Raw genomic sequence first — 20,193 nt, 5'->3', positions numbered from 1 at the left:
GTTCCAGCTCTATGAACCAAGCTGGCCTGCTGAACCTGAAACACGAATACAATCCCGTTCCCTTTCCTCCGATAGTTGTTCTATTGTCTCTTTGCTCGATGAAGAGGATTTCAATAGTCAACACAACAAACACAACAAATAACACACAACAAACCACCCTTCCTCCTCCCCTACCCCCCTGCAGCAAAGCCGAAACAGCAGCTTTTTCAACGATATTCCTATATAGTACACGCGCTTTATAATTAATATGGACCGAAAAGGAAAAGTCATTGATGAGCGAGGCATCTATATCTGTCAAAAGGAGCTATTCTTTTCTTTCCTTTTTTTTTCAGACATTATTCCCACTCCTATTCTAATGTAACGCCCTACCGATCTGTGCGCCCGCGGTGTGAGGTATATAATATTCATCCAGGTTTTGTTCCCCTTATGGGCTGGTTTTCTGCGTCTCTATACGTATGTAATTGGACAAATTAGTCCGCTTTCTATATCAACCCCGTTTTTTTTTCGTCATTCACTCGTGCACTCGGTATTGAAGGCAAGGGCGTAGAGTTTGGTATATAGGGAACTTTCGATCCATTGTTGAGTTCGAAGAAATGAACCAACGACTTCAGACAGATGTTGAATCACATCCCATCCCTCTTTATTTCCCTTTTCTATTTTGCTCTCTTTTTTTATGTAGCTGTTGTTGTAATATTGGTGGCACAAAAAATATCATGGGCTCACAGTGTTTGGCGACACCAAACGCGGATCTTTAACAAAAGAAAACAAAACACCAAAGCTGTCAAACTCATCATGAGTTGGTTCATTCCGTGTTGCGCTTCTTTTTTAATTATCGTCATTCGCCTCTTGATGTCTTTTGTGTGTACAGAGTTATCTTTGTGATGAACCTAGTGTTGAACAACAATGGTCGAAAGATCAATTAGTTAATGCAGCATGTCTGTGTCGTTGCTATGTATATTGTTACGATTCGGACCCTTTCCTCCCAGACTTCATTGAAAGGTTTGTTTCCTATCTCGATGAGAATTTCATCCATTTGACTAACAAGAAAGTTGATAGACCGTAAGTCTGTTCAATTTCTAACTTAAGAAAATTCCGAGTTGTTGCTATTGTGTTGATTGCTTTGTTTTAGAGTTTGCATTGTGTCCTCGTGACAAGATTGTCAATGGCAGAACACACAGAGACGAGTGAGAAATGAACAAAATAAATAAATATTTGAGATATTCGTGTTCAAAACAATCGTCGACATTCAATTTGCTGTTAATGTGAAAACAAAATAGCAATAAGGAAAAAAAAACAAAAAAACTTGAAGAAATCTCTATCGTGGCATGTCAATGGAAAGGTCGGCGACAACAAATGCGGAAGCTGCCCATAGTGCGGTGCACATATCCAAATTGGTAGGATCTTCAACTGTCATTCGGTCGCCATTACTATGATGGTACCAAAAGTAGCGCTCGTTGGCGTTGAGCAATGCAGCCCCTGGGATGCCGACGTTAGTGAAAAACTCAATATCCGGACCACCGTCCATTGGGGAAGCGAACTGAGTAGCGTTCAAAGGATGCATCAGTTTCAAGATTTCCTTCAAGATACAACCGGCTTCGCTGCTGCCAGAAAAAGAGAGACCCAGCGGCTGAAAAGTTCCCTCGTCCGACTCCATTACGAAATCAAATGCAGCAGTGTTATTACGGTGATCGTGGAAATACGCTGCTGCCCCAACCAAACCTTCCTCCTCAGCTGTCCATAATATAGAACGTAAAGTTCGACGAGGACGTAAACCAAGCACCTTGAGTAACGCCAGGGCATTCCATGAGATGAAGGCACCTCCTCCATCTTAAAAGGTTTCAACAACAAACAACAACAGGAAAAAATATCCGTCAAATGGCCCTGTTCATTTTAGTAAGGCTTTCTTACCATCCATAGCTCCTTGGCCTACATCCCAACTATCCAAATGTCCAGAAACAACGACCACTTTTTCCGGATGTTGATGACCTGTGATATCACCTATTGTGTTACGGGACATGACTGGAGGTAAATTGCGCGCCTCCATGTATAGATAAATCAAAATATCGTCGCCTGCTTGGTACATCCGCTGCAACGTTTCCGCAATTTCGATGCTAATAGCTGCTGTTGGTATCTGAGTTACGTTTTCTTGATAGTGTTGCCATCCGGTGTGCTGAACAATAGAATGGATTAACTTACTTGTCATAACCAGAATTTTTCAGTACCGACCGGGGAATCGATGGAGAAAGGAGTGACTGATCGAATCAACGTGGCAACAGCTCCCAGTTTGGCGGCTTCAATGGCTCCGTATCCACGATATTTCACCGTTTTCTCGTAAGAAATGAAAGGTTCGTTGAAAACCACGATTTTACCCTCGACCTAGTATCCAAACATGGCATTACTGAAGACTTGTATGTATTAAAGAAACAATAACAAAACAAAACAAAAAAACAAAAAAAAAAAAAAACAAAACAAAGGGTTCTCACCACTTTTCCAAGTTTCTTAAGTTCTTCAAAACTCTCAACAACAACAGCATGTGCAGTAATGCCTTTGGCTGGAGTTCCTATGCTCGACCCCAAACCAAGAATGCTCAACTTCTCCAGACGTGGAGAGACTAACCAGCAAGACTCTCTTCCTCTAACCCATTTTGGCACAAGTGCTGGCTCAGTATGAACATTCTCTAGCTGATTTTTTTTTAGGAGATCAACCATGTAATCAATAGAATTTTCTAAATTGTCAGACCCAGCTATTCTAGATCCAAATTTGTCTACAAATCTGGCCAATGTTCTCCACGTTCTTTTCTTGAAAATTCCATTTACTGATGCGTTGATGATTCCTTCAACAATTGGTTTGTAACGCGAAATTTCTTCGGTTAACTCATCAGGGAGATTACATTCGTCACGTGAAATTGAATTCGAAAGACTGCTTGTACTTCGGTTGAACGTTTTTTTGGAATCAAGCTTATTGGCAAATCCTACAAACGCATTTTTCTTGCCGGCTGCTTCAATATTTGCCACACTAAAATATATAATAATCAAAGAAAGAATCACATTTGAACCCATTATTTTTTCGAACTAACGACTAACTGATGTCAACAATCGTTCAGGTGATCGACCAGGTGGCGTTGCCAATTTGAGGAGCTTGCTACACCTACAGTCCTACACTGACTAGTAGAAGCAGGAGCTAGTTTTTCAGTAACGAATTAATTTTAACCTTGCTTAATGTAAGCAAATAAAAACACACAATTTAAAGTAAAAAAGTGTCCAGGAAAAATTAGTCAGTAGTTTAAAATTCATAAAATCAATATTTTAAAAATAACAACAGTTCTCAGGTGGCGCCAGCTGTACATCGTATGACTCCAATCATTTATTTACGTCATCATAACGTTAAACAGATCTTACCAGTTGAATACTTGATAAGGAATCACGAACTTCTAGAACAACAAGGACCAACAGGAATCTTTTATTACCGTTTTGTAAACATGGCGTCAACGACTAACCGCCGAACATCTTTTTCCATTAATGCTGCTATTCGAAATTTTAATTCGACACTGTAAGTTTTGATGAAGCCTTACGGAATTGGCGAAAATTCGTTATTCACAAACTTTGACCTTTACAGAGAACCCCCTATTCAACATCATCTCAAGCAAGTTTACACTTGTTTGACAATGTCAACTTTAGCAGCTGCTGCTGGCGCCTATGTTCATCTTTTCACCAATATCCTGTCTGGAAATTTCCTTACTTCATTTGTTGCAATTGGCTTTCTGTTGACTTTGTTTGCCACTCCAGATGAGAGCGGAAAGAATGCAAAAACCAGGATTGGTTTGCTCCTTGGATTTTCATTTTTTACTGGTATGTTATGTTCTTGTAAAAAAATTAAAATTTTGGGTTCTCATATACTTTTCCATTTAAAACCAAAACAGGTTTGGGACTTGGGCCTCTGCTGGATACAGTTATACGCATAAATCCAGCAATCATTTCTACAGCCTTTTTGTCCACAGCTGTCCTTTTCACCTGCTTTTCTCTTTGTGCTTTGCTGTCGCCACGTGGACAATACTTGTTCTTAGGAGCCCCATTGCTTTCAATGTTTTCATTGTTAAGCATTCTTTTCTTGGCAAATATTTTCATCGGATCAGTCCTGGTTTTTCAGGTAAAGTCCAGTTTGCCATAACATTAAACAAGATTTACAAGTTTTATTCTTATAGGCATACCTGTATTTCGGATTCGCTGTCATGTGTGGATTTGTTCTCTATGACACTCAATTGATTATCGAAAAACGTCGTATTGGGGATAAGGATTATGTTTGGCATTCAGTAGACCTTTTCATCGACTTTATCAACATATTCCGCTATCTCTTGATCATTCTTGCTCAGAAGGTAAAATAATGTTAGAAAGAATTCAGATTTGGTATGTTCAAGCTAATTCTTTGTCTTTAGGAAGACAACCAGAGCAAGAAGCGCAAGAACTAAAAGAAGAAAAAAGCCTGGATGTGTTGATGGGTAAATTACCTGTTGATAAAAAGCAAAATAAAAAAGCAAAATATTGAATAATAATGAAATACATATATGAAATTAAGTAGCTAACAGGTATTGTTCCCCTGCATCTGAGCATAAAGTATGTGTACTGACAACGCAAGACCCGATAATACAACGTTAATCGAAATGTATATCTTTGTTATCTGAATCTACTTCCACAATTAAAGAGCTGTCATGTCTTTTTGGACATCTACACTTTCTGAAAGCACCGTTTCTTCCATTATTTCTTGCTTCACGTTATCTTCTGCGACACCTTTTTCAATCGCAACTTCTGGGATAACAGCTTCGGAAACACTTTTTTCAGCAGCAATTTCGTGGGTAACATCCATATTATTCGGAACTATTTTTACTTCATTGGCAACGTTCTCTGTATCCATGAGAGCTTCGTCATCGTGGTCGTTTTCTTCGGGGTCATTGGCGACTTGATTATCCTTGACAGCAAATTTGTTTACCTCTTGAATATATAATAGAAACGATGGTAAAAACCATTTTGCTAAATTTACACCATATAAAAAACTACCAAATTTGGAGAGGTCAGCTCCGCACAGACGCAAATAATGGATGCGATCACACTTCGCGACGTATGCTCTAACCGAAGTTTTCCCCTTCCAAGCGACCACAACTATATGAAGTCCGTCTTCGTAACACTCCATCAGCGTGCTGCCAGTTTCTTTTCATTTTACAAGAGTAACTTCATATTATTTTAAATTTCATATCGTAAAAAGAAAATTCCTACCAATTTCGTGCAATTGCTTGGCAGCATCTGGGCTAAATTTATGGATTTCGGGGGGAGTGTCCATATCATCATTCAAAAGCAACATAGACATATCTTCCCTCGTGACGACTACTCGCCGTTTGGTCATAAACTCCATCAATGCCAAAGCACCCTTCAAATAAAATAATTAGTTTATAGTTAATGACAACTAACTTCCCCCCTCAACATACCTCCTGCGCGATTCGGAAGCCGCAGTCAGCACCCTTGTTATCACTGCGTGCGAACATCTTAATTCCCGTGTTTATGATCTGAAACAGAGATATGGTTAAGAAAAAGAGCTTCTTGAGAGCCACAACAAAAAAATTAAGTAAAATAAAAAATTTACTGATAATCTGTCGGCATTTATTCTGGTTAAGTCCCGAACGGTAGGACTGGTGAAGTAGATATTCTTCTTCTTCCCCTCTTTGCAGCGAGTTAATAGTAACTTGGGATCCATCTCATCACTTAACCCATAGAATTTTCTGGTTGAAAGAAGAACGTGTGAAATTGTGCATAGCTTATAATAATAAATATTACTTGATTGGGGGCCACAATTCTTCATCTTCGTCAAAGAAGAGATATGGGTCTTCTTTAAATCCACGGATTTTTTGCCTCTTCCGTGCGGGCGAACGGGGTCCGTTGTCCTTTCCCGACTCCACTGGTCCAACTGGCATCACCAGACTGTCAGCAGAAGAATTTTCAGTAACGGGTTTTCTCTCTGTTTGCGCTTCCCATGGAAGTAGGGCAACCTTCTTCAATACGGAAACAAAAAATCCACCCGTGTTCTGGTGATGTGGCAGAATCCGTAAACACCTTTCCAGGTGAAATTTATCGGCATCTTCAACTTTTGGTGGGAACAGTGATTCTCGGAGAATGTGCTTCATAGATTCAGGAACTTCTTCCGGTGTTGAATAGGCAGTCAAGTCACGGGACATAACAATCCAGCTAGACAAACCACGAACAAATTTGAGTCCAGGCAGCTTTTCGCTCACTTCTTCCAATTCTAAGGATCCTTTCGCTTCGGCCAATAAACGATGAAGAACTGCTTCGTCTTCAATGGGATTCAGTGAACATGTTGAATAGACCATTTTTCCACCCACGGTAAGCATTTCCGCTCCTCGGCGCACAATTCGATACTGCAAACTAATTGAGCGGATCCCCAATCACTATAAGATGCATTACCAAATCGACTAGAAATAAGTATGAAGTAAGCTTGAATACCCGTGAAGACTTGCTCCATTAGCTGCATTCCATTTCATCCACACATCAAAATTCTTGCGTAAAGTACCGTCTCCAGAACAAGGTACGTCGCATAAAATACGATCAAACTTCAGAATTTCTTTTCCTGTGAATTGAAGTAAGAAGTCACACTCCGTTCGGAAACGCTTTTTAAATGAAATTACCTCCATCAGTCGTAGGAATATGGAAATTGGGCATAATAGAGGCATCATGGTTGGTTATTATTAAATTAGGGCTTGGCAATCTCTTCAACTGATGAGTCAAGAGATAGCACCGTTTGTTATTCGAATCGTTTGCTATCACCAGACCTTCTAAAAAGATAAAAACACTGAATAACTTCCAATATAAATCTAAAAACATAATATTTGTAGATGGAAAGCATGCCTGGTATTTTTCCCTCCTCTGCATGCAACATTTCTACTAGCTGGGTAGTTTTGGAGCCTGGTGCTGCACACATATCGAAGACCTGGGATAGATTTAAGAGAATGAAAACTGGATCACAGCTTTAGCCAAATGTTTGTAATATACCTTGTGATGGGGTTGGACATCAAGTACCAATGGTGGAATCATGCTCACAGTTTCTTTAAACAAAAAACAAAAAATTACAACAAATTGTAAAGAAAAAACAACATAATAAATAAGAAGGTGACTGTCTAAAATACCTTGCCGACTTATATTTCCTGCCTCTGTTTCAGACACCAAAAAGTTGTGAAGTTTCACATTGGCTTCAGATTTACGGATATCTTTTCTAGTCAGACTTAACTGCCATGCAAGATTTTCTGGATACCAAGACAGACATTCAGGTTTTGCATTCTCTTCAGTCAATGCCTTAAAATATTCCCCTTCCATGATCTTCAAGATTGCTTTTCCTTGGTTACGGTGTCCAGAAATTCTAAATGATGCTGGTAATGGCTCTTTAAAATGATACATAAATGAATCCCACTCATCCTGAGGGACAATTTTTTGGGCCTGAAGTGGTGTGAAAATGTCTTAGAATGCAATAGATCTAAAAAAAAAAGTATTTCACGGTGAAACAAACCTTGTAATAAGTTTCAAACGCCGCATTTTCTTTGACAACTACATCGTATCCTTCACGTTTGTTTTTGGTTCCCTTTGAATAACAAGAATTCTATAAAACATGTGCAAAGCAGAGTGCATATATAAATCGGCTTACCCAACTTAGGTCTCCTGTTTTCTCATTCTTTTTTTCTCGTTTACTTTTTCTTCCCATTCGACCCATGATAACGTAAATAAATTTCAAATGTCTAATACTCGGAGAAAAAATTATATCACACAGTAGAACACGTGGATTCAGAAAATCAGTCCAAAACTTATGTACTAATGCGAATGGCAAAGGAGATGCGCTAAAGTGTAATCTTCAAATGTCAAAACGTCGCAAACAGAGTCATAGAACATAGAACCAGAGTAATAGAATACTGGTGTAGCCACGCTTATGGCGGGCCCTCCCATTGCCTTTTTGGCCTGAAAGTCTTTCTGTCCCATAACGAAAGCGCCACAGCGGCTGTGTTGTGAACTTGTGATGTATTACGTTTTCACTATGTTTTCGCTCATTTTCGTCATCTGTACTTCAGAAAGTAAACAAAAAGTGGCTTAATTAGTTAGTGTGAAAAAATGTATGTATAAACATATGGGTTGTTATAACAATAACAACCCTTAAAACTCAATTCATAGGTGGCAGTTACGGTTATGAGACACTTAAATCGATATCTTGCCTCATTTTCTCACAATCGATACGCGAAATTGGCAACAACTTTTGGGAAAAAATCCGAGAGGGGGAATTAACATGGCCGTGGCTACACCAGTATTCTATTACTCTGATAGAACCCTATGGGTTCTATGACGGGGAAGGCACCGAGCACCGAAATCGCTTCCCCGATTAAGGTTATCCCTGCACCGGATCGACTAAAAAGCTCCCCGATTGGCGCAGGGCCGAGCGCTAGAAATAGGGATGGCCGGATCGGCCCCGATTGGCTCTAATCGGGATTCCTGCCCCGAAAAATGCCATTGGGGGCCCAATCGGAGGACCACTTCGTCGACCAGGGGGGGGGGAATAATCTGTAATCTAGGTGATCGGGTGAAAAACTCATATAGTTAGATATATTCTATATATAATAAAACGAAACGAAGTGAAATTTCACTAACGTAGCATCACAAGACCAGAGTCATAGAACCCTATGGCCATGGGTTCTATGACTCTGACAAGACCAGCACTGATCGGGCCCGATCATCCTTTTTTTTTCGGTCCGGGGCGTGCTGGGCTGAAGGCCTGAAGCTGATCGGAGCTGAGTCCAACTCCAAGTGCTTTCATACTTCATAGATAATAGACATTGACAATATCTTAGGTAAAATACAATGGTAATACTTAAGCCTTTATGAATTACTGTAAAAAAAATTTAGTAAAGAGTGAACCATTTTAAAGAAACCTAGCAGTATAGCATTTGACATTTCAGAGTTATATTTGCATACCACTGCCTTCATATGATATCAGTATTCTGATAAAGTCAACAGCAATTAGTGCTTATCTCTTCCATGACTCTTGCATGACTCTTACACCATTCTTGCCCCACTCTTACACCACTCTTGCAGGTTGCAACACACTTATTGCATTACTTGTCCATCTAACATAGCTGTAAAACACATAAAAATTTGTGTAAACAGTTACTTTATGAAGTGTGTAAGTGGAAATTGTCTGAAATTTATTAATCTATATTTTAAAATTGAAACTCTAGGTCAAGTGCAGCATACCATTATATAATAGTACTAAATCATGGCATCAGCTGAAAAGTCGGTGAATGAAATTCAAAAATTTTGGAAAACTGTTTTTCAACAAACAGATCTCACCCAAAAACTGATGAAAATTGCCGAAAATAATAACCCATTGACTAATTTTGAATTTGATCTATCTGGCTATGGTAAAGTATGGATCACTGCCAAACCTGCTGTACCATTGGGGACAAATTTCATGAGTGATGTGTTTATTACTGATGCCTCTGTTGAAATTGGAGGACAGTATACTGGATTTGTGAAGGTGAGCTGAAATTATAATAATTCTAGTAAAAATAAATAAATCATTAATGAATTTTTAATAGGTCCTTCCATCCAATTCGTCTAGATTAGCAGCTGGTTTTATTGGAGGCTCATACCAAAGGGAATCAATAGTTTATCAACAATGGCTTCCTGAACTAAAAGAAATTAGATATTCAAAGAATCTGACCAACTTTGAAGTACCACTCAATGTTGCAGAGGCTTATTTTGTAAACTTTGCTTTGTCTAACGATGGCAATCGTTTAGAGAATGAAACTGTGTGTGTATTGGAAGATTTGAAAAGGAAGGGCTACCGTATGACGTCGTCCGCCAGATCAGCCGAAGGAATCGATTTTAATCACGCGAAAGTTGCACTAGTTACTTATGCCAATTATCATGCCCTGAGCGTGGCAAATCAACGTAGATTTGTAAAGAGCGACGGATCACGCGATTTTCCTTCGTCGTACGAAATTTTTCGAAAGGATCCAAATTATATTAACCCAGCAATCGTCTACCGGACGATAGTTTTGCCCCAGTATATTAAGGTTTTGCGTCACTTTCAGCAGGGAGAAGTAAGTTCATTACAATTTATTAACTATTTCATATTGTCTCATTTGATATCTGCTGTATCAACTCAGGTTGCCGATTGGCTTGACGGACTGTTACCCGATCTTGAAAAAATATGGAACTGGGAATCATTTGTGGACAGTGGCCCCTTGACTTGTTTGTTACACGGTGATTCATGGAACAACAATATTCTCTTTCGTTATCCAAGCGAAGCAAGCAATGAACCCGAAGAAATGGCGCTCATTGACTGGCAAATTGCACGCCTTGGACATCCTTCGCACGATCTTGGCTACTTTTTGTTTTCGAGCACATCATCAAATTTCCGAAAACAACACTTAGACGAGCTATTTACAGAATATTTTACTGCTCTTTCCATCGCACTAGGAAAATTGGGTATTGACCTGAGCAAGGAAGGCTATTCCCAGGCGAAATTTTTGGAGGAAGTTAAGCAACGCTATATCCTAATGATGATGATTGCTCTCTTCATCTTACCTATTTTGCTTGATAACTCCAAAGCAAAAGATCATACTCTGAAAAATGAAAACGCAATTTCCAAAAATTCTGATAAGCCTGTCCAGCAGGAAGGTATGAGAACAATGGAAAACATAAATTTCATATGTTTTCCCTGTCATTCATATGCCAATTCCACATTTTAGATCAGTCCCAAGAACTGGACGAAGAAGGAACGAAAAATGGATGGCAGAGCCTTTTTGAATTTAATTCAGTCATTTCCAACCCTCTCCTCAGTCAAAGGATCGTTGAACTAATAACCGATGTGAAGGACATGCTGTAAAGAATGAATTAAGCAGCTACTACCGAGTCATTTCCAGATTAGGAGATCAATACTTATTCACTGCTTCTCATTGTACATCGCTATAATGAATATCCGGTTGAACTAAAGACAAATAATCTAATACATGAAAATTCTGCTTCATTTAAGTAACTGTATTCAAAGCCAGTACCATCAAATCAAAACTTCCAATTCTAATTTCCATTTTTAGCTTAACCTCTCCCTTTCTGTTACAGTTCCTGATTAAGAAAATTTCAGGTTGCGATCAACATACGACATACGGTCTTAAAAAAAAATAACCCTTCGGGTTACGGAACGCTAACTTATCGCCTAAATTTTTAGCACCCCAGAAAGCACCATTAATTCCCTCTTAGTTTACCAAGGGGTTTACAGGACCTTCATTCCACTACCTCTTTCTGAGTTGTTACCATTTTGTACTTATATCTTGTAAACGGCATTATAGATTTTGATGCTGGATAGCTAGTAATTAGCGTCTCGTGGCACTACTAATTATGAATAGAACATTTTAATTTATTATTTGCGAGAACAACGTGCCATTTCGTGTTTTCTGGAAAATATGGGCGGAGCTACACACTCCAGATTTCATAGATCACCGCGTTTCCTCATTGTATCAGCTGATAGTTATTGGGAGCCAGTGCCACCAGTTTTTAATATTTAAAAATCACTATTGCCTTCTTGTAGCGCTCGGCCCCGCGCCAATCGGGGAGCTTTTTAGTCGATCCGGTGCGGGGATAATCTTAATCGGGGAAGTGATTTCGGTGCTCGGTGCCTTCCCCGATTATCAATGAATAGTGATCTAAATTGGCAGCTGCCCTACGGCCAATAAGAAAAAAATGTGACCTTAGTCACGTGATTCTCGTTGGCCTATCAGAAAGGTCACTGGTAAGACTAAACCCCCTATGGCTGAAGCGGTGCTATCGGTGCAGCACCGATTATAGCATCGTTCCGCACCGAAAAAAGAAATCCCCGCTCCGAACTTCCCCGATTCATTTAAATCGGGGACACCGCTAAGCTTCCCCGATTAAATATATTCCCCGATACAAACATGGCTTCCAGCCGCAAAAGCTATCTTAAAACACCAAGGTGCGTTCGTAAAACATTAGGGGTACGCGTCAGTGGCTTTATTGTTAAGTACGGACAGAGTAATAGAATACTATTACTCTGGTACGGAACTCTTTCCCTATCTCGCCTTGTTAAAGGGTGTCGGGTGGGCTATTTTGATAAAAAAAATTAAAAAACATCGTTAAATGCAGCTTTAAAAGACAATTGTAACCATCTATTTTTTTCTTTATAAAACGACTCATTTAAGAAGATATTGCGATTTTAATTTTGGTAGGAGGGGGAATTGGGCGGGCCGCCGGTGCCATCTATCAACCAAAAATCGCAAGTTCTTGCTGATTGACAACTGAACTCGAAATTGTCGCAATTGTCGGGTACCATCTATCAACTAAAATCGCATGATCTTGCTGATTGACAACTAAACTTGAAATTGTAGAAAGAAAACAAGCAATGAGTTAGAGTTTTTGGCTCCTAGATGGCAACGGCGATATGCATGCACAAACCAAACTGTCGTCGACTTCGTTGTACCGTTTTGGGTTCTATGACTCTGTCCATGGTTAGTCCTTCCGTTTCGTCGCGTTGGTAGTGTTGGGGATACATCGAAATTCTATAGATACTAGATATATCGTATCGGAGTATTGGCGTATCGTCGATATATCGGTGTATCGGATCGTAGATGGTTAGAATTGTGCGTTTGGATTGTTGCAATTGAAATACCCGTTTAGCTCAATGGTACGGTCTAGCGCTTCTGAGCTATGTGATTCTGTCATTCTGAGTTCAGTGTTCCAGTCTCGCATCAGAATGCATACAAATACTAAATTTTCTTATGATAAAGTAATTGAATAATACAATAGAGTTCCTCTTCACAGAAACACGAATCTTCGATCTAATTGTTTTCTGAAATATCGGTATTGATTAGACAATTTTCAGTGGTTTTATATTCTATAACAAGGTATAACACAGTCGGTTTGGGTGGTTGGTATAATCTGTGACTGCGAATTGTAACATTGAAAATAGTAGGTTCTATTCACAGGAAGTGATTTTTACTTATGTTTTTTTTTTATTTCTCTTTTTTTTTGTATCGGAATGTATCGATAAATCTGAATTCATGTCTTTCGTAGTTAACCACCAGTTTTTTGTAGGGGATGGCTCAGTGGTACAGTAGTGCACAGCGAACTGGTAGTCTGATGTTCGATTCCATAAACATGCTCATTTTGAGATGTCAGTAGGAATCATAAGCAAAATCTTTTTTGAAATAAATATTTTAATTTAAAAATATATTTCGAATCATCGGTATCGGTATTTTTCATGAAATATTGATCTGCCTTATTGCAATTTATGTATCGTTTTCCTGGCTAGTTGGTATAATCTTAGACTGTGGTTGCATATACCCGGAGTTCAAATCCGAGAAAATTAGATTTGATATTTTTGCTTTCTGAATTTTGTTTTTGTTTTCCATATCAGAATTATCGACAAACCTAAAATTGTGTATTTTTTAGATTGTAAAACAAATTTAGCTTGGGTGGTTGGTATAATCTGTGACTGCGAATTGTAACGTTGAAAGTAGTAGGTTCTATTCACAGGAAGTGATTTTTACTTATGTTTTTTTTTATTTCTCTTTTTTTGTATCGGAATGTATCGATAAATCTGAATTCATGTCTTTCGTAGTTTACCACTAGTTTTTTTGTAGGGAATGGCTCAGTGGTACAGAAGTGCACAGCGAAAACTGGTAGTCTGATGTTCGATTCCATAAACATGCTCATTTTGAGATGTCAGTAGGAATCATAAGCAAAATCTTTTTTGAAATAAATATTGCAATTGAAAAATATATTTCGAATCATCGGTATCGGTATTCTTCATGAAATTTTCATCTGCCTTATTGTAAATTATTTATCGTTATTATGGTTAGTTGGTATAATCTTGGCCTGTGGGTGCATATTCCCGTAGTTCGAATCCGGAAATATACATTTTGGTTTTTTTGCTTTCTGAATTTTTTTTTGTTTTCCGTATCGGAATTATCGACAAACCTAATACCATATCTTTTTTAGTTTGTAAAATTAATTTTAGTAAAAATGGCATATCTGTTTGTAAGCGGGGAGTGGATTTGTGGTCCGGGGCTCTATTCTTGAAGAGAATACTAATACTACTAAATATATACTAATACTAAATAAAAGCAATGAAAACATCTATTAATAAATTTGCGAATGTCATAATTAAATAATGTTTTGAAGTTTCGAAGATAAATTTTTAAAATTGAAACAGAACTGTTTATTAATATTATGTGTTGTTTTGCAAAAGTTAAATAGAAATTCTGGAGCATTGGTTCGATCTGCGACTGGAAACATGTACATTAAGGGTTCAAATCCGAAGATGGATTTTGTTTTTGATTTTCTTTGTTTTCAATATTTTCCATTTGCTCCTCGTATCGATACGTATCGATATATTGAACTTCATCTCGTCCTAACTTCCCACTGAATGAACATGTAGTGGTGGCAAAATGGTATGGTGCCGGATAGTGACACGGTAGTTGATGGTTCAAATCCCAAGATTTTCGAGGAAATGGACATGTAATATTTCTGCTAGGTTGTTTTGTTAAAGATATCTGTACTGGAGGATGAAGAGGAGGATTCGTCATAAATCGGCAATAAAAGTGTATCTATTATACTATATATTATATTGCCGCTTATCGAGTTTTTATTTCCACCGCTAGATGGCGCTGATCCGATATTCAGATACATCGGAATCGGATCGTATCGATATCGAATATCTAAAATTATAGATACATCGCTGTATCGGTATCGGTATCCCCAACACTACGCGTTGGCTGAGATTAAATTGGTCAATGGCGGCATGGCGGCATGGCGGCGACGCGCATTGGAACTTGGAAGTGGATTCATCATGCATGTGCGACATGATGTGGCGTTGCATGTGGGAGCCCTGGGAGGCCCCGTTGGTAATGGCAAGCGTATTAATAAATTAGGGTATGTAAGGCAATTAGTTATGCCATAATATTTCATTTGGTTCGCAGACTGGTCTTTGATGATACGTGTGCACAGTGGTAGTGCTTGGGTTCCTCAAGAGGGAATCGCAGAACATAGCCATAGAGCTAAAGTATTAGAAGATTTTTTAAATTGTTATTTTATTTTATGTTGTTTCTTGTTTCAGCAGTAGTATGTCCTTCAACAATCTGTTGCGTCCAACCATGGGATGAGTCACATGCAAGCCTAAGTCAACCAAACAGGGCATCAATAATTGGTCAGCAATGAAATTAGTCAGTGGAAAACAACACATTCATTCCTGAGGATTGTTTTGAGATTATCTATGCTTATTTTATGTTTAATTTTTATTGTTATTATTTTTAAATTAATATCTGAAGTTTTTCTTTAGCATGATTGAAATTTGCCATGTTTCCAGGTCAATTGGAAGGATTCCTTTTTTTCACAGAACTTTACCATTTTCATGGTATACTTAATTGCTTTTCGGTGGATTGTCACTTGGCATCATTTGAATGGTACAGTATATTTGAACATTATTTCTTTTAGTTTTTGTTCGCTATAATCTGTCTCACAGTGTTTGCATTTCTTCAGGTATGATCCATATCAGCAGTGTTATGATGCACTTCTTAAATACACCAATCCATGGAAATATTCTAATTGAAATTATGGAAATTTCTGCCCTTCTTGCAGAACTGCACAATGATGGGTTTGTATAAACAAGCTTGAAATAACAAACCAACAGTATTTTTGGTTTGTCTCCCACATACAACTCTATGACATGTTGATGTTAGCTAAATTGTTATTAATCCTAGGACTAGGTAGTACGAATTGAAATATCTTCTCTCGGAAGTTTGGGTCTGAATTTGTTTGAGATGCCTCTTGAGGCAGGAAGCTTTTTCCTGCTTCTTACAAAAAGGGACATTGGATGCCTTGATGTCTAATACCAACCAAGTGTCATTGCAAAGATAGGTAAAAAATATATCAATATAGATTATACTCTGAGTGATGGTGACATGGTAATAAGAGAGCAGTATAAATATTTGCTCCATCGTTTAGTTCTATTATTTTATCTTCAAGGTATCTTATTGACTTCTATTGGTTTTATTTGTGGAAAGAATATCTTGAGCGGGAGAATTGGTTGGTGGACTAAATGTTTTACTATTTTAAATGAGTTTATCATTAAGAATTTTTTACTCATTCATGTTCTGTTTCTGTAAGTAGGTAGAACAATCGCAATGTCGTGGTAGTAATTCGCGAGAGATATGCCAATAGGGTTTCACTGTTTTCAGTAAGTGTATCAGCAAGAATATTATACTGAAACATACTTAATTTCTTTAATGTAGATTTGCAATCGTAATGGATTCGAAGGGGATATTGATGGCGTTTTGGTATAAAAAAGCATAAGTACATGTTCGTTGGAAGGGCAACCGAAGAGTTCTAGATCCTTTTACTATCGCACATGTCATGGTATTTTTACAAAATCATTGAAGTGCTTATCTGGACCTTCTTGTTTTCTGTGGCCCCGTTTCCCCTTGACTTATATTATTTTCTTTAACCCTTTAGTGCGTGTAAAACTAAAGGCTAAAAGAAGAAGAATGATTCAAAAATTGTGTGAGAGAATCATCAAAGAATTATACTCGTTTAGGTAATCCAAGGAAATAAGAAAGATTATTATCTCGGCGCAGTTTTCGATTCCATCTTTATAAAAGCTGTTTTTACTGTGCATGGAACTTTTTTGGTCGAGACGTTTTGGTGTCTTAAAGGCACTAAAGGTTGCGTTAGATGTCATAATCCCCAACAAAAAGGGAACGCTGAAAATCCCAGGTGGCGATGGGAATTAGTGGCAATGTTAAGGTGTAGATGACTTCAGAAAGTGTGACGCTAGCTGATGTAAGCCGCACCTACTGTGATTATTTTTTGGTACCAAACCTGAAGGACACTTTTTCACGAAACATGATTGTACCGAGTTCTGTTCCAGGCAGTGGCTTTCATTTCCTGAAATTGAACATTCAGAAAATATGGTATATGTTCACAAATTGTTAAGATCTATTCAGGGTGGTACCATAAAGTATGAGTGTGGGAAAGAGGCTTCTAAAAGTGAAGAACAGCTATTATCTTTGGTACGCGGAAAAGGTATTGCTTATTGATATTGAAGCGTCAAATGACGGTTTTAAGAATGGACTCTTCCTTTGCTTTGCCCAATGAATCTGTCTTTGGAACTGGCAGGTGGCATTTAACAGAGTGGCACCCAATCTTTATTCTTAAAACCCAGAGGTGTTCTTCACTTTTCAGGGGGATTGATTAAGATACTTGTTGATTTATCCATGAAGAATACCAATACATGGATAAATGGAGAGTAATAAAAGTATAAAACTGTAATTCCTCATGGCATTTTCATTCACGCATACGCGACAGTTCGTGAGCAGACGAACCATTGAAAGGGCCTTGCGCAGTCTAGCTGCATCCAGCCAGATACTAGTAGAACCCAAAACATTGTTTTGACAAGTACTGTCATATTTCGTTTGCAGGTTTTCACTAAATACCAAGTAAGTAAGGAATTTAATCATGTTAAATGTATGATTTTTCGATTCAAGTCTATTTAGGTGTCATAACTGAAATTGTACTTTTAGAACTTTTAAAACACCGCAAAGCTTTTATTAACAATAGTTTACTTTTACAACTATCAAAATCTTGTTAACCATTTAAAGGAGAACAAAGTTCATTTTTTAGATTTCCGGAATTTCGACTTCCGGTTTTACTTCCGGTTTTAAAATGCAAAAAAACTCCATATGTGTGTTGGTCTGTCAGAAAAAAGATTCACATATTTGTGATCGTCGTCAAATTTGGAGTCGACTCCATGTATCAACTAAAAATACCCAAAATCGTCAAAAATCGCAAATTTTCCTGAACAAAGTCGCGATTTTGGTCAAATCCGACTTTTGGCTAAAAACAAGTCATTCACAACCCAAATTTAATAAGGATCACGAAAATCCTACTCGTTTTGTTATGGGATCACTATTTCCGGAGATATTGGCTACTTCCGGTTACTTCCGGAAAATTTTCTTGACAATCTGCAAAAAGTAAAAAATGAACTGTATTGTTCTAACAATTTCAAATACTTTTCTCGCATGCGTTAGAGTGTGGTAGCTATTATTCCATGTGTTTCTTGCTTTCAACACTACTGGCTGATCCTACGAGCTACGACAGTTTTACCTACAAATGTGTAGCGTTTCATGCTGCAACTAGTAGTTGATATTCTAGGATGTTATGCCTAAAATTGGAATTCAGCTATCAGAGATTAGCAAAATTCAAGTACTTAAAAGCAAGTATTGTACTTATTTCAACATTCGAAACAAATATAATTTTTGGTTCTAGGTGGAAACTCGAGATGGCGTTGATGTGCGACTATGATGAAGATTATGAGTGACAAGTTAAACAGATGTTTGTTACGTTATCCTGTTATGTGTTTCAAAGGATTTTTCGTCAAAAAATTCACGGTATGTTGTTATCTATTCAGTATTGCTATCGTTAGGTATGTATTGAAAAGAAAACCCTTGAAATAGATTGCTTTTTGTATGTGGTGGTGTTTCGCCTTGTCAGCTATGCCAGCTGCTGAACCAGTAGCTGCATTCCTGCTATCAATGTACCGTAAGGGATCCTGACACTTTAAGAAGGCCACTATTCCTTACATGAAGATCACCATCCAGTTCAAGTACTTTTAATGGACATCAAACCTTTTGTTTAAGCTTACTGATGTGTTCTCTCGTCAGTCAACGACAGAGTCTTCATCTACTTTGTGTTGCTATCCATCAGCCCTCAGCATCCCAGATTTCCAAGTTTCTCTGATTAGCCAACCATCATCCATACCTATCAGCTCTTCATTGTGGTATTTCAAACATTACTTATCTTCCACTTCACACATCTGTAACAATTTTCTCTACACAGGCTTCTCTTCCTCTCTTCTTAGTCTGCTGAATGCCAACATTTGGTAACAATTTGGTAGATTATCTGGATTTCTCATTTTTAATAAATCTCTGTTGTATAAATGGAAAATCTTCATTGTTAATCCTGCTGTTCTTCTCACCGTTACTTAGCCAGCTCACATGGATAGGCTTTAATAACATCTCCATTTTTTGGTATTTTAAATTTCTATGTTATGGAGCATTGTTGTATTGTAACAAAAACTTCTGTGATAGGACTGCAAATATTCATGTTCCTTCGGTACAACACTGCCGTTTTGACAATTTCGGTAGTTTCGCCCCCAGTGGACCACACGCGTAAGTTCTTTGTCTTTTTCATCGTTTTATCAGACAAATGCCATTTTCCGCTCAAAATCACTTAGTTCTTTTTTTGCCTCATTTAATCAATTTAGAACTACATTTTCTTCGTCTTCCTGCCGTTGTTGTCAACGACTTCACCTTATCGCTGTCTTCGTTGACGTCTTCGCCTTCATCTCCGTCTCGTCGTCCTGGTCGTCTTCGCCTTCATCTCCGTCTCGTCGTCTTGGTCGTCTTCGCCTTCATCTCCGTCTCGTCGTCTTGGTCGTCTTCGCCTTCATCTCCGTCTCGTCGTTTCGTCGTCTTCACCGTCTTCACCGTCTTTGTCTACGCCATCACCTCGTCGCCGGCTTTTCCTTCGCCCTTCACGTAGGGAATTCACCGTGGATCGTCGCTCTGGTATTGTTTTATTTTGCATTGTTATGTTTAAGTTAACCCGTTGGCTGCCACCCCGTTTGCGTCCCATTTTTTTTGTAGCTTGTAGGGACCGGCCGCAATGGCCTTCGCCGCAAGGCGCTTTAGGCAATGCACCAGTAGGGACTTCTCTTTGTCGATGCCGTGGCGGATTCCTGAGGGTGTGCATTCCCTGTAATGGATTCCGTCACCGTGTCAGCCCGGACTTGTCTTCGGACAAGTCCCACCTTGTTCGCGATCCTTAAGACGCGATGCTTAGTTACTGTAGTTTAAGCAACCTACGGGTTGCGTGGCCTGGCAGCCAACGGGTTAACTTATAGTTAAGTGTATATATGTTTGTGTAAATATATTTGTGTATGTATTGTTATGTAAAATAGTGGTGGAATTGTTGGGAGGAGGTGGGACAATAAAAGCAATTTAAATTTTAATTCATTCTTCTTGTTTATTTCATTTTACCTTATTCGAATTTATGCAAAACAAAGATAAACTTAGATTGCTTG

General features: G+C 38.4%; 4 protein-coding genes and 2 long non-coding RNA genes across 24 annotated transcripts; 4 read left to right on the top strand and 2 right to left on the bottom strand.

Moving 5' to 3' along the window:
* Nucleotides 1–1,205: 1,205 nt before the first annotated feature.
* On the bottom strand, nucleotides 1,206–3,157 carry LOC116916270 (carboxypeptidase Q). The gene is made up of 4 exons (XM_032921494.2): nucleotides 2,484–3,157; nucleotides 2,227–2,376; nucleotides 1,909–2,170; nucleotides 1,206–1,827 (listed from the first exon to the last, which is right to left on the bottom strand). Exons 1-4 carry the CDS (start codon nucleotides 3,057–3,059, stop codon nucleotides 1,316–1,318), a joined length of 1,500 nt encoding a protein of 499 aa, XP_032777385.1. The 5' UTR covers nucleotides 3,060–3,157; the 3' UTR covers nucleotides 1,206–1,315.
* Nucleotides 3,158–3,363: 206 nt separating this feature from the next.
* On the top strand, nucleotides 3,364–4,662 carry LOC116916279 (bax inhibitor 1). Its single transcript, XM_032921506.2, has 5 exons — nucleotides 3,364–3,549; nucleotides 3,616–3,848; nucleotides 3,920–4,146; nucleotides 4,202–4,372; nucleotides 4,433–4,662. Exons 1-5 carry the CDS (start codon nucleotides 3,479–3,481, stop codon nucleotides 4,463–4,465), a joined length of 735 nt encoding a protein of 244 aa, XP_032777397.2. The 5' UTR covers nucleotides 3,364–3,478; the 3' UTR covers nucleotides 4,466–4,662.
* LOC116916261 (tRNA (cytosine(34)-C(5))-methyltransferase) lies at nucleotides 4,200–7,958 on the bottom strand. Its single transcript, XM_032921488.2, has 13 exons — nucleotides 7,699–7,958; nucleotides 7,564–7,635; nucleotides 7,187–7,493; nucleotides 7,053–7,105; nucleotides 6,909–6,990; nucleotides 6,689–6,835; nucleotides 6,507–6,630; nucleotides 5,823–6,428; nucleotides 5,632–5,767; nucleotides 5,477–5,554; nucleotides 5,268–5,418; nucleotides 5,052–5,201; nucleotides 4,200–4,985 (listed from the first exon to the last, which is right to left on the bottom strand). Exons 1-13 carry the CDS (start codon nucleotides 7,762–7,764, stop codon nucleotides 4,693–4,695), a joined length of 2,265 nt encoding a protein of 754 aa, XP_032777379.2. The 5' UTR covers nucleotides 7,765–7,958; the 3' UTR covers nucleotides 4,200–4,692.
* A 775-nt stretch (nucleotides 7,959–8,733) lies between these two features.
* On the top strand, nucleotides 8,734–11,075 carry LOC116916238. Of its 4 annotated transcripts, none has more exons than XM_032921459.2 (5): nucleotides 8,734–8,887; nucleotides 9,275–9,573; nucleotides 9,635–10,141; nucleotides 10,208–10,721; nucleotides 10,793–11,075. In XM_032921459.2, the coding sequence occupies exons 2-5, from the start codon at nucleotides 9,313–9,315 to the stop codon at nucleotides 10,927–10,929; spliced, it is 1,419 nt and encodes a 472-aa protein (XP_032777350.2). In that variant the 5' UTR covers nucleotides 8,734–8,887; nucleotides 9,275–9,312; the 3' UTR covers nucleotides 10,930–11,075. The 4 variants fall into 4 exon arrangements, with proteins under 4 accessions (XP_032777350.2, XP_032777354.2, XP_032777362.2 ...); XM_032921463.2 differs by having other exon boundaries at nucleotides 8,780–8,900; XM_032921471.2 differs by lacking the exon at nucleotides 8,734–8,887 and adding an exon at nucleotides 8,941–9,131.
* Nucleotides 11,076–12,581: 1,506 nt separating this feature from the next.
* On the top strand, nucleotides 12,582–16,682 carry LOC116916206. Of its 15 annotated transcripts, none has more exons than XR_006645546.1 (6): nucleotides 12,582–14,658; nucleotides 14,717–14,959; nucleotides 15,035–15,117; nucleotides 15,175–15,517; nucleotides 15,577–16,290; nucleotides 16,346–16,682. It is a non-coding gene; the product is annotated as an uncharacterized LOC116916206 (long non-coding RNA). The 15 variants fall into 15 exon arrangements; XR_004390519.2 differs by having other exon boundaries at nucleotides 12,582–14,959; nucleotides 15,175–15,277; nucleotides 15,421–15,517; XR_006645555.1 differs by having other exon boundaries at nucleotides 12,582–14,959; nucleotides 15,594–15,708; nucleotides 15,815–16,290.
* Nucleotides 16,683–18,368: 1,686 nt separating this feature from the next.
* Nucleotides 18,369–19,805, top strand: LOC116916199. 2 transcript variants are annotated; one of them, XR_006645512.1, is made up of 7 exons: nucleotides 18,369–18,499; nucleotides 18,603–18,714; nucleotides 18,773–18,888; nucleotides 18,948–18,990; nucleotides 19,097–19,138; nucleotides 19,199–19,279; nucleotides 19,375–19,805. It is a non-coding gene; the product is annotated as an uncharacterized LOC116916199 (long non-coding RNA). The 2 variants fall into 2 exon arrangements; XR_006645501.1 differs by having other exon boundaries at nucleotides 18,376–18,499; nucleotides 18,566–18,714.
* The last annotated feature ends 388 nt before the right edge of the window (nucleotides 19,806–20,193 follow it).

This window comes from Daphnia magna, linkage group LG1 (genome assembly GCF_020631705.1).
Source record: "Daphnia magna isolate NIES linkage group LG1, ASM2063170v1.1, whole genome shotgun sequence".
Lineage (NCBI taxonomy): Eukaryota > Metazoa > Arthropoda > Branchiopoda > Diplostraca > Daphniidae > Daphnia > Daphnia magna.
This window is presented reverse-complemented; position numbering and strand designations above follow the sequence as displayed.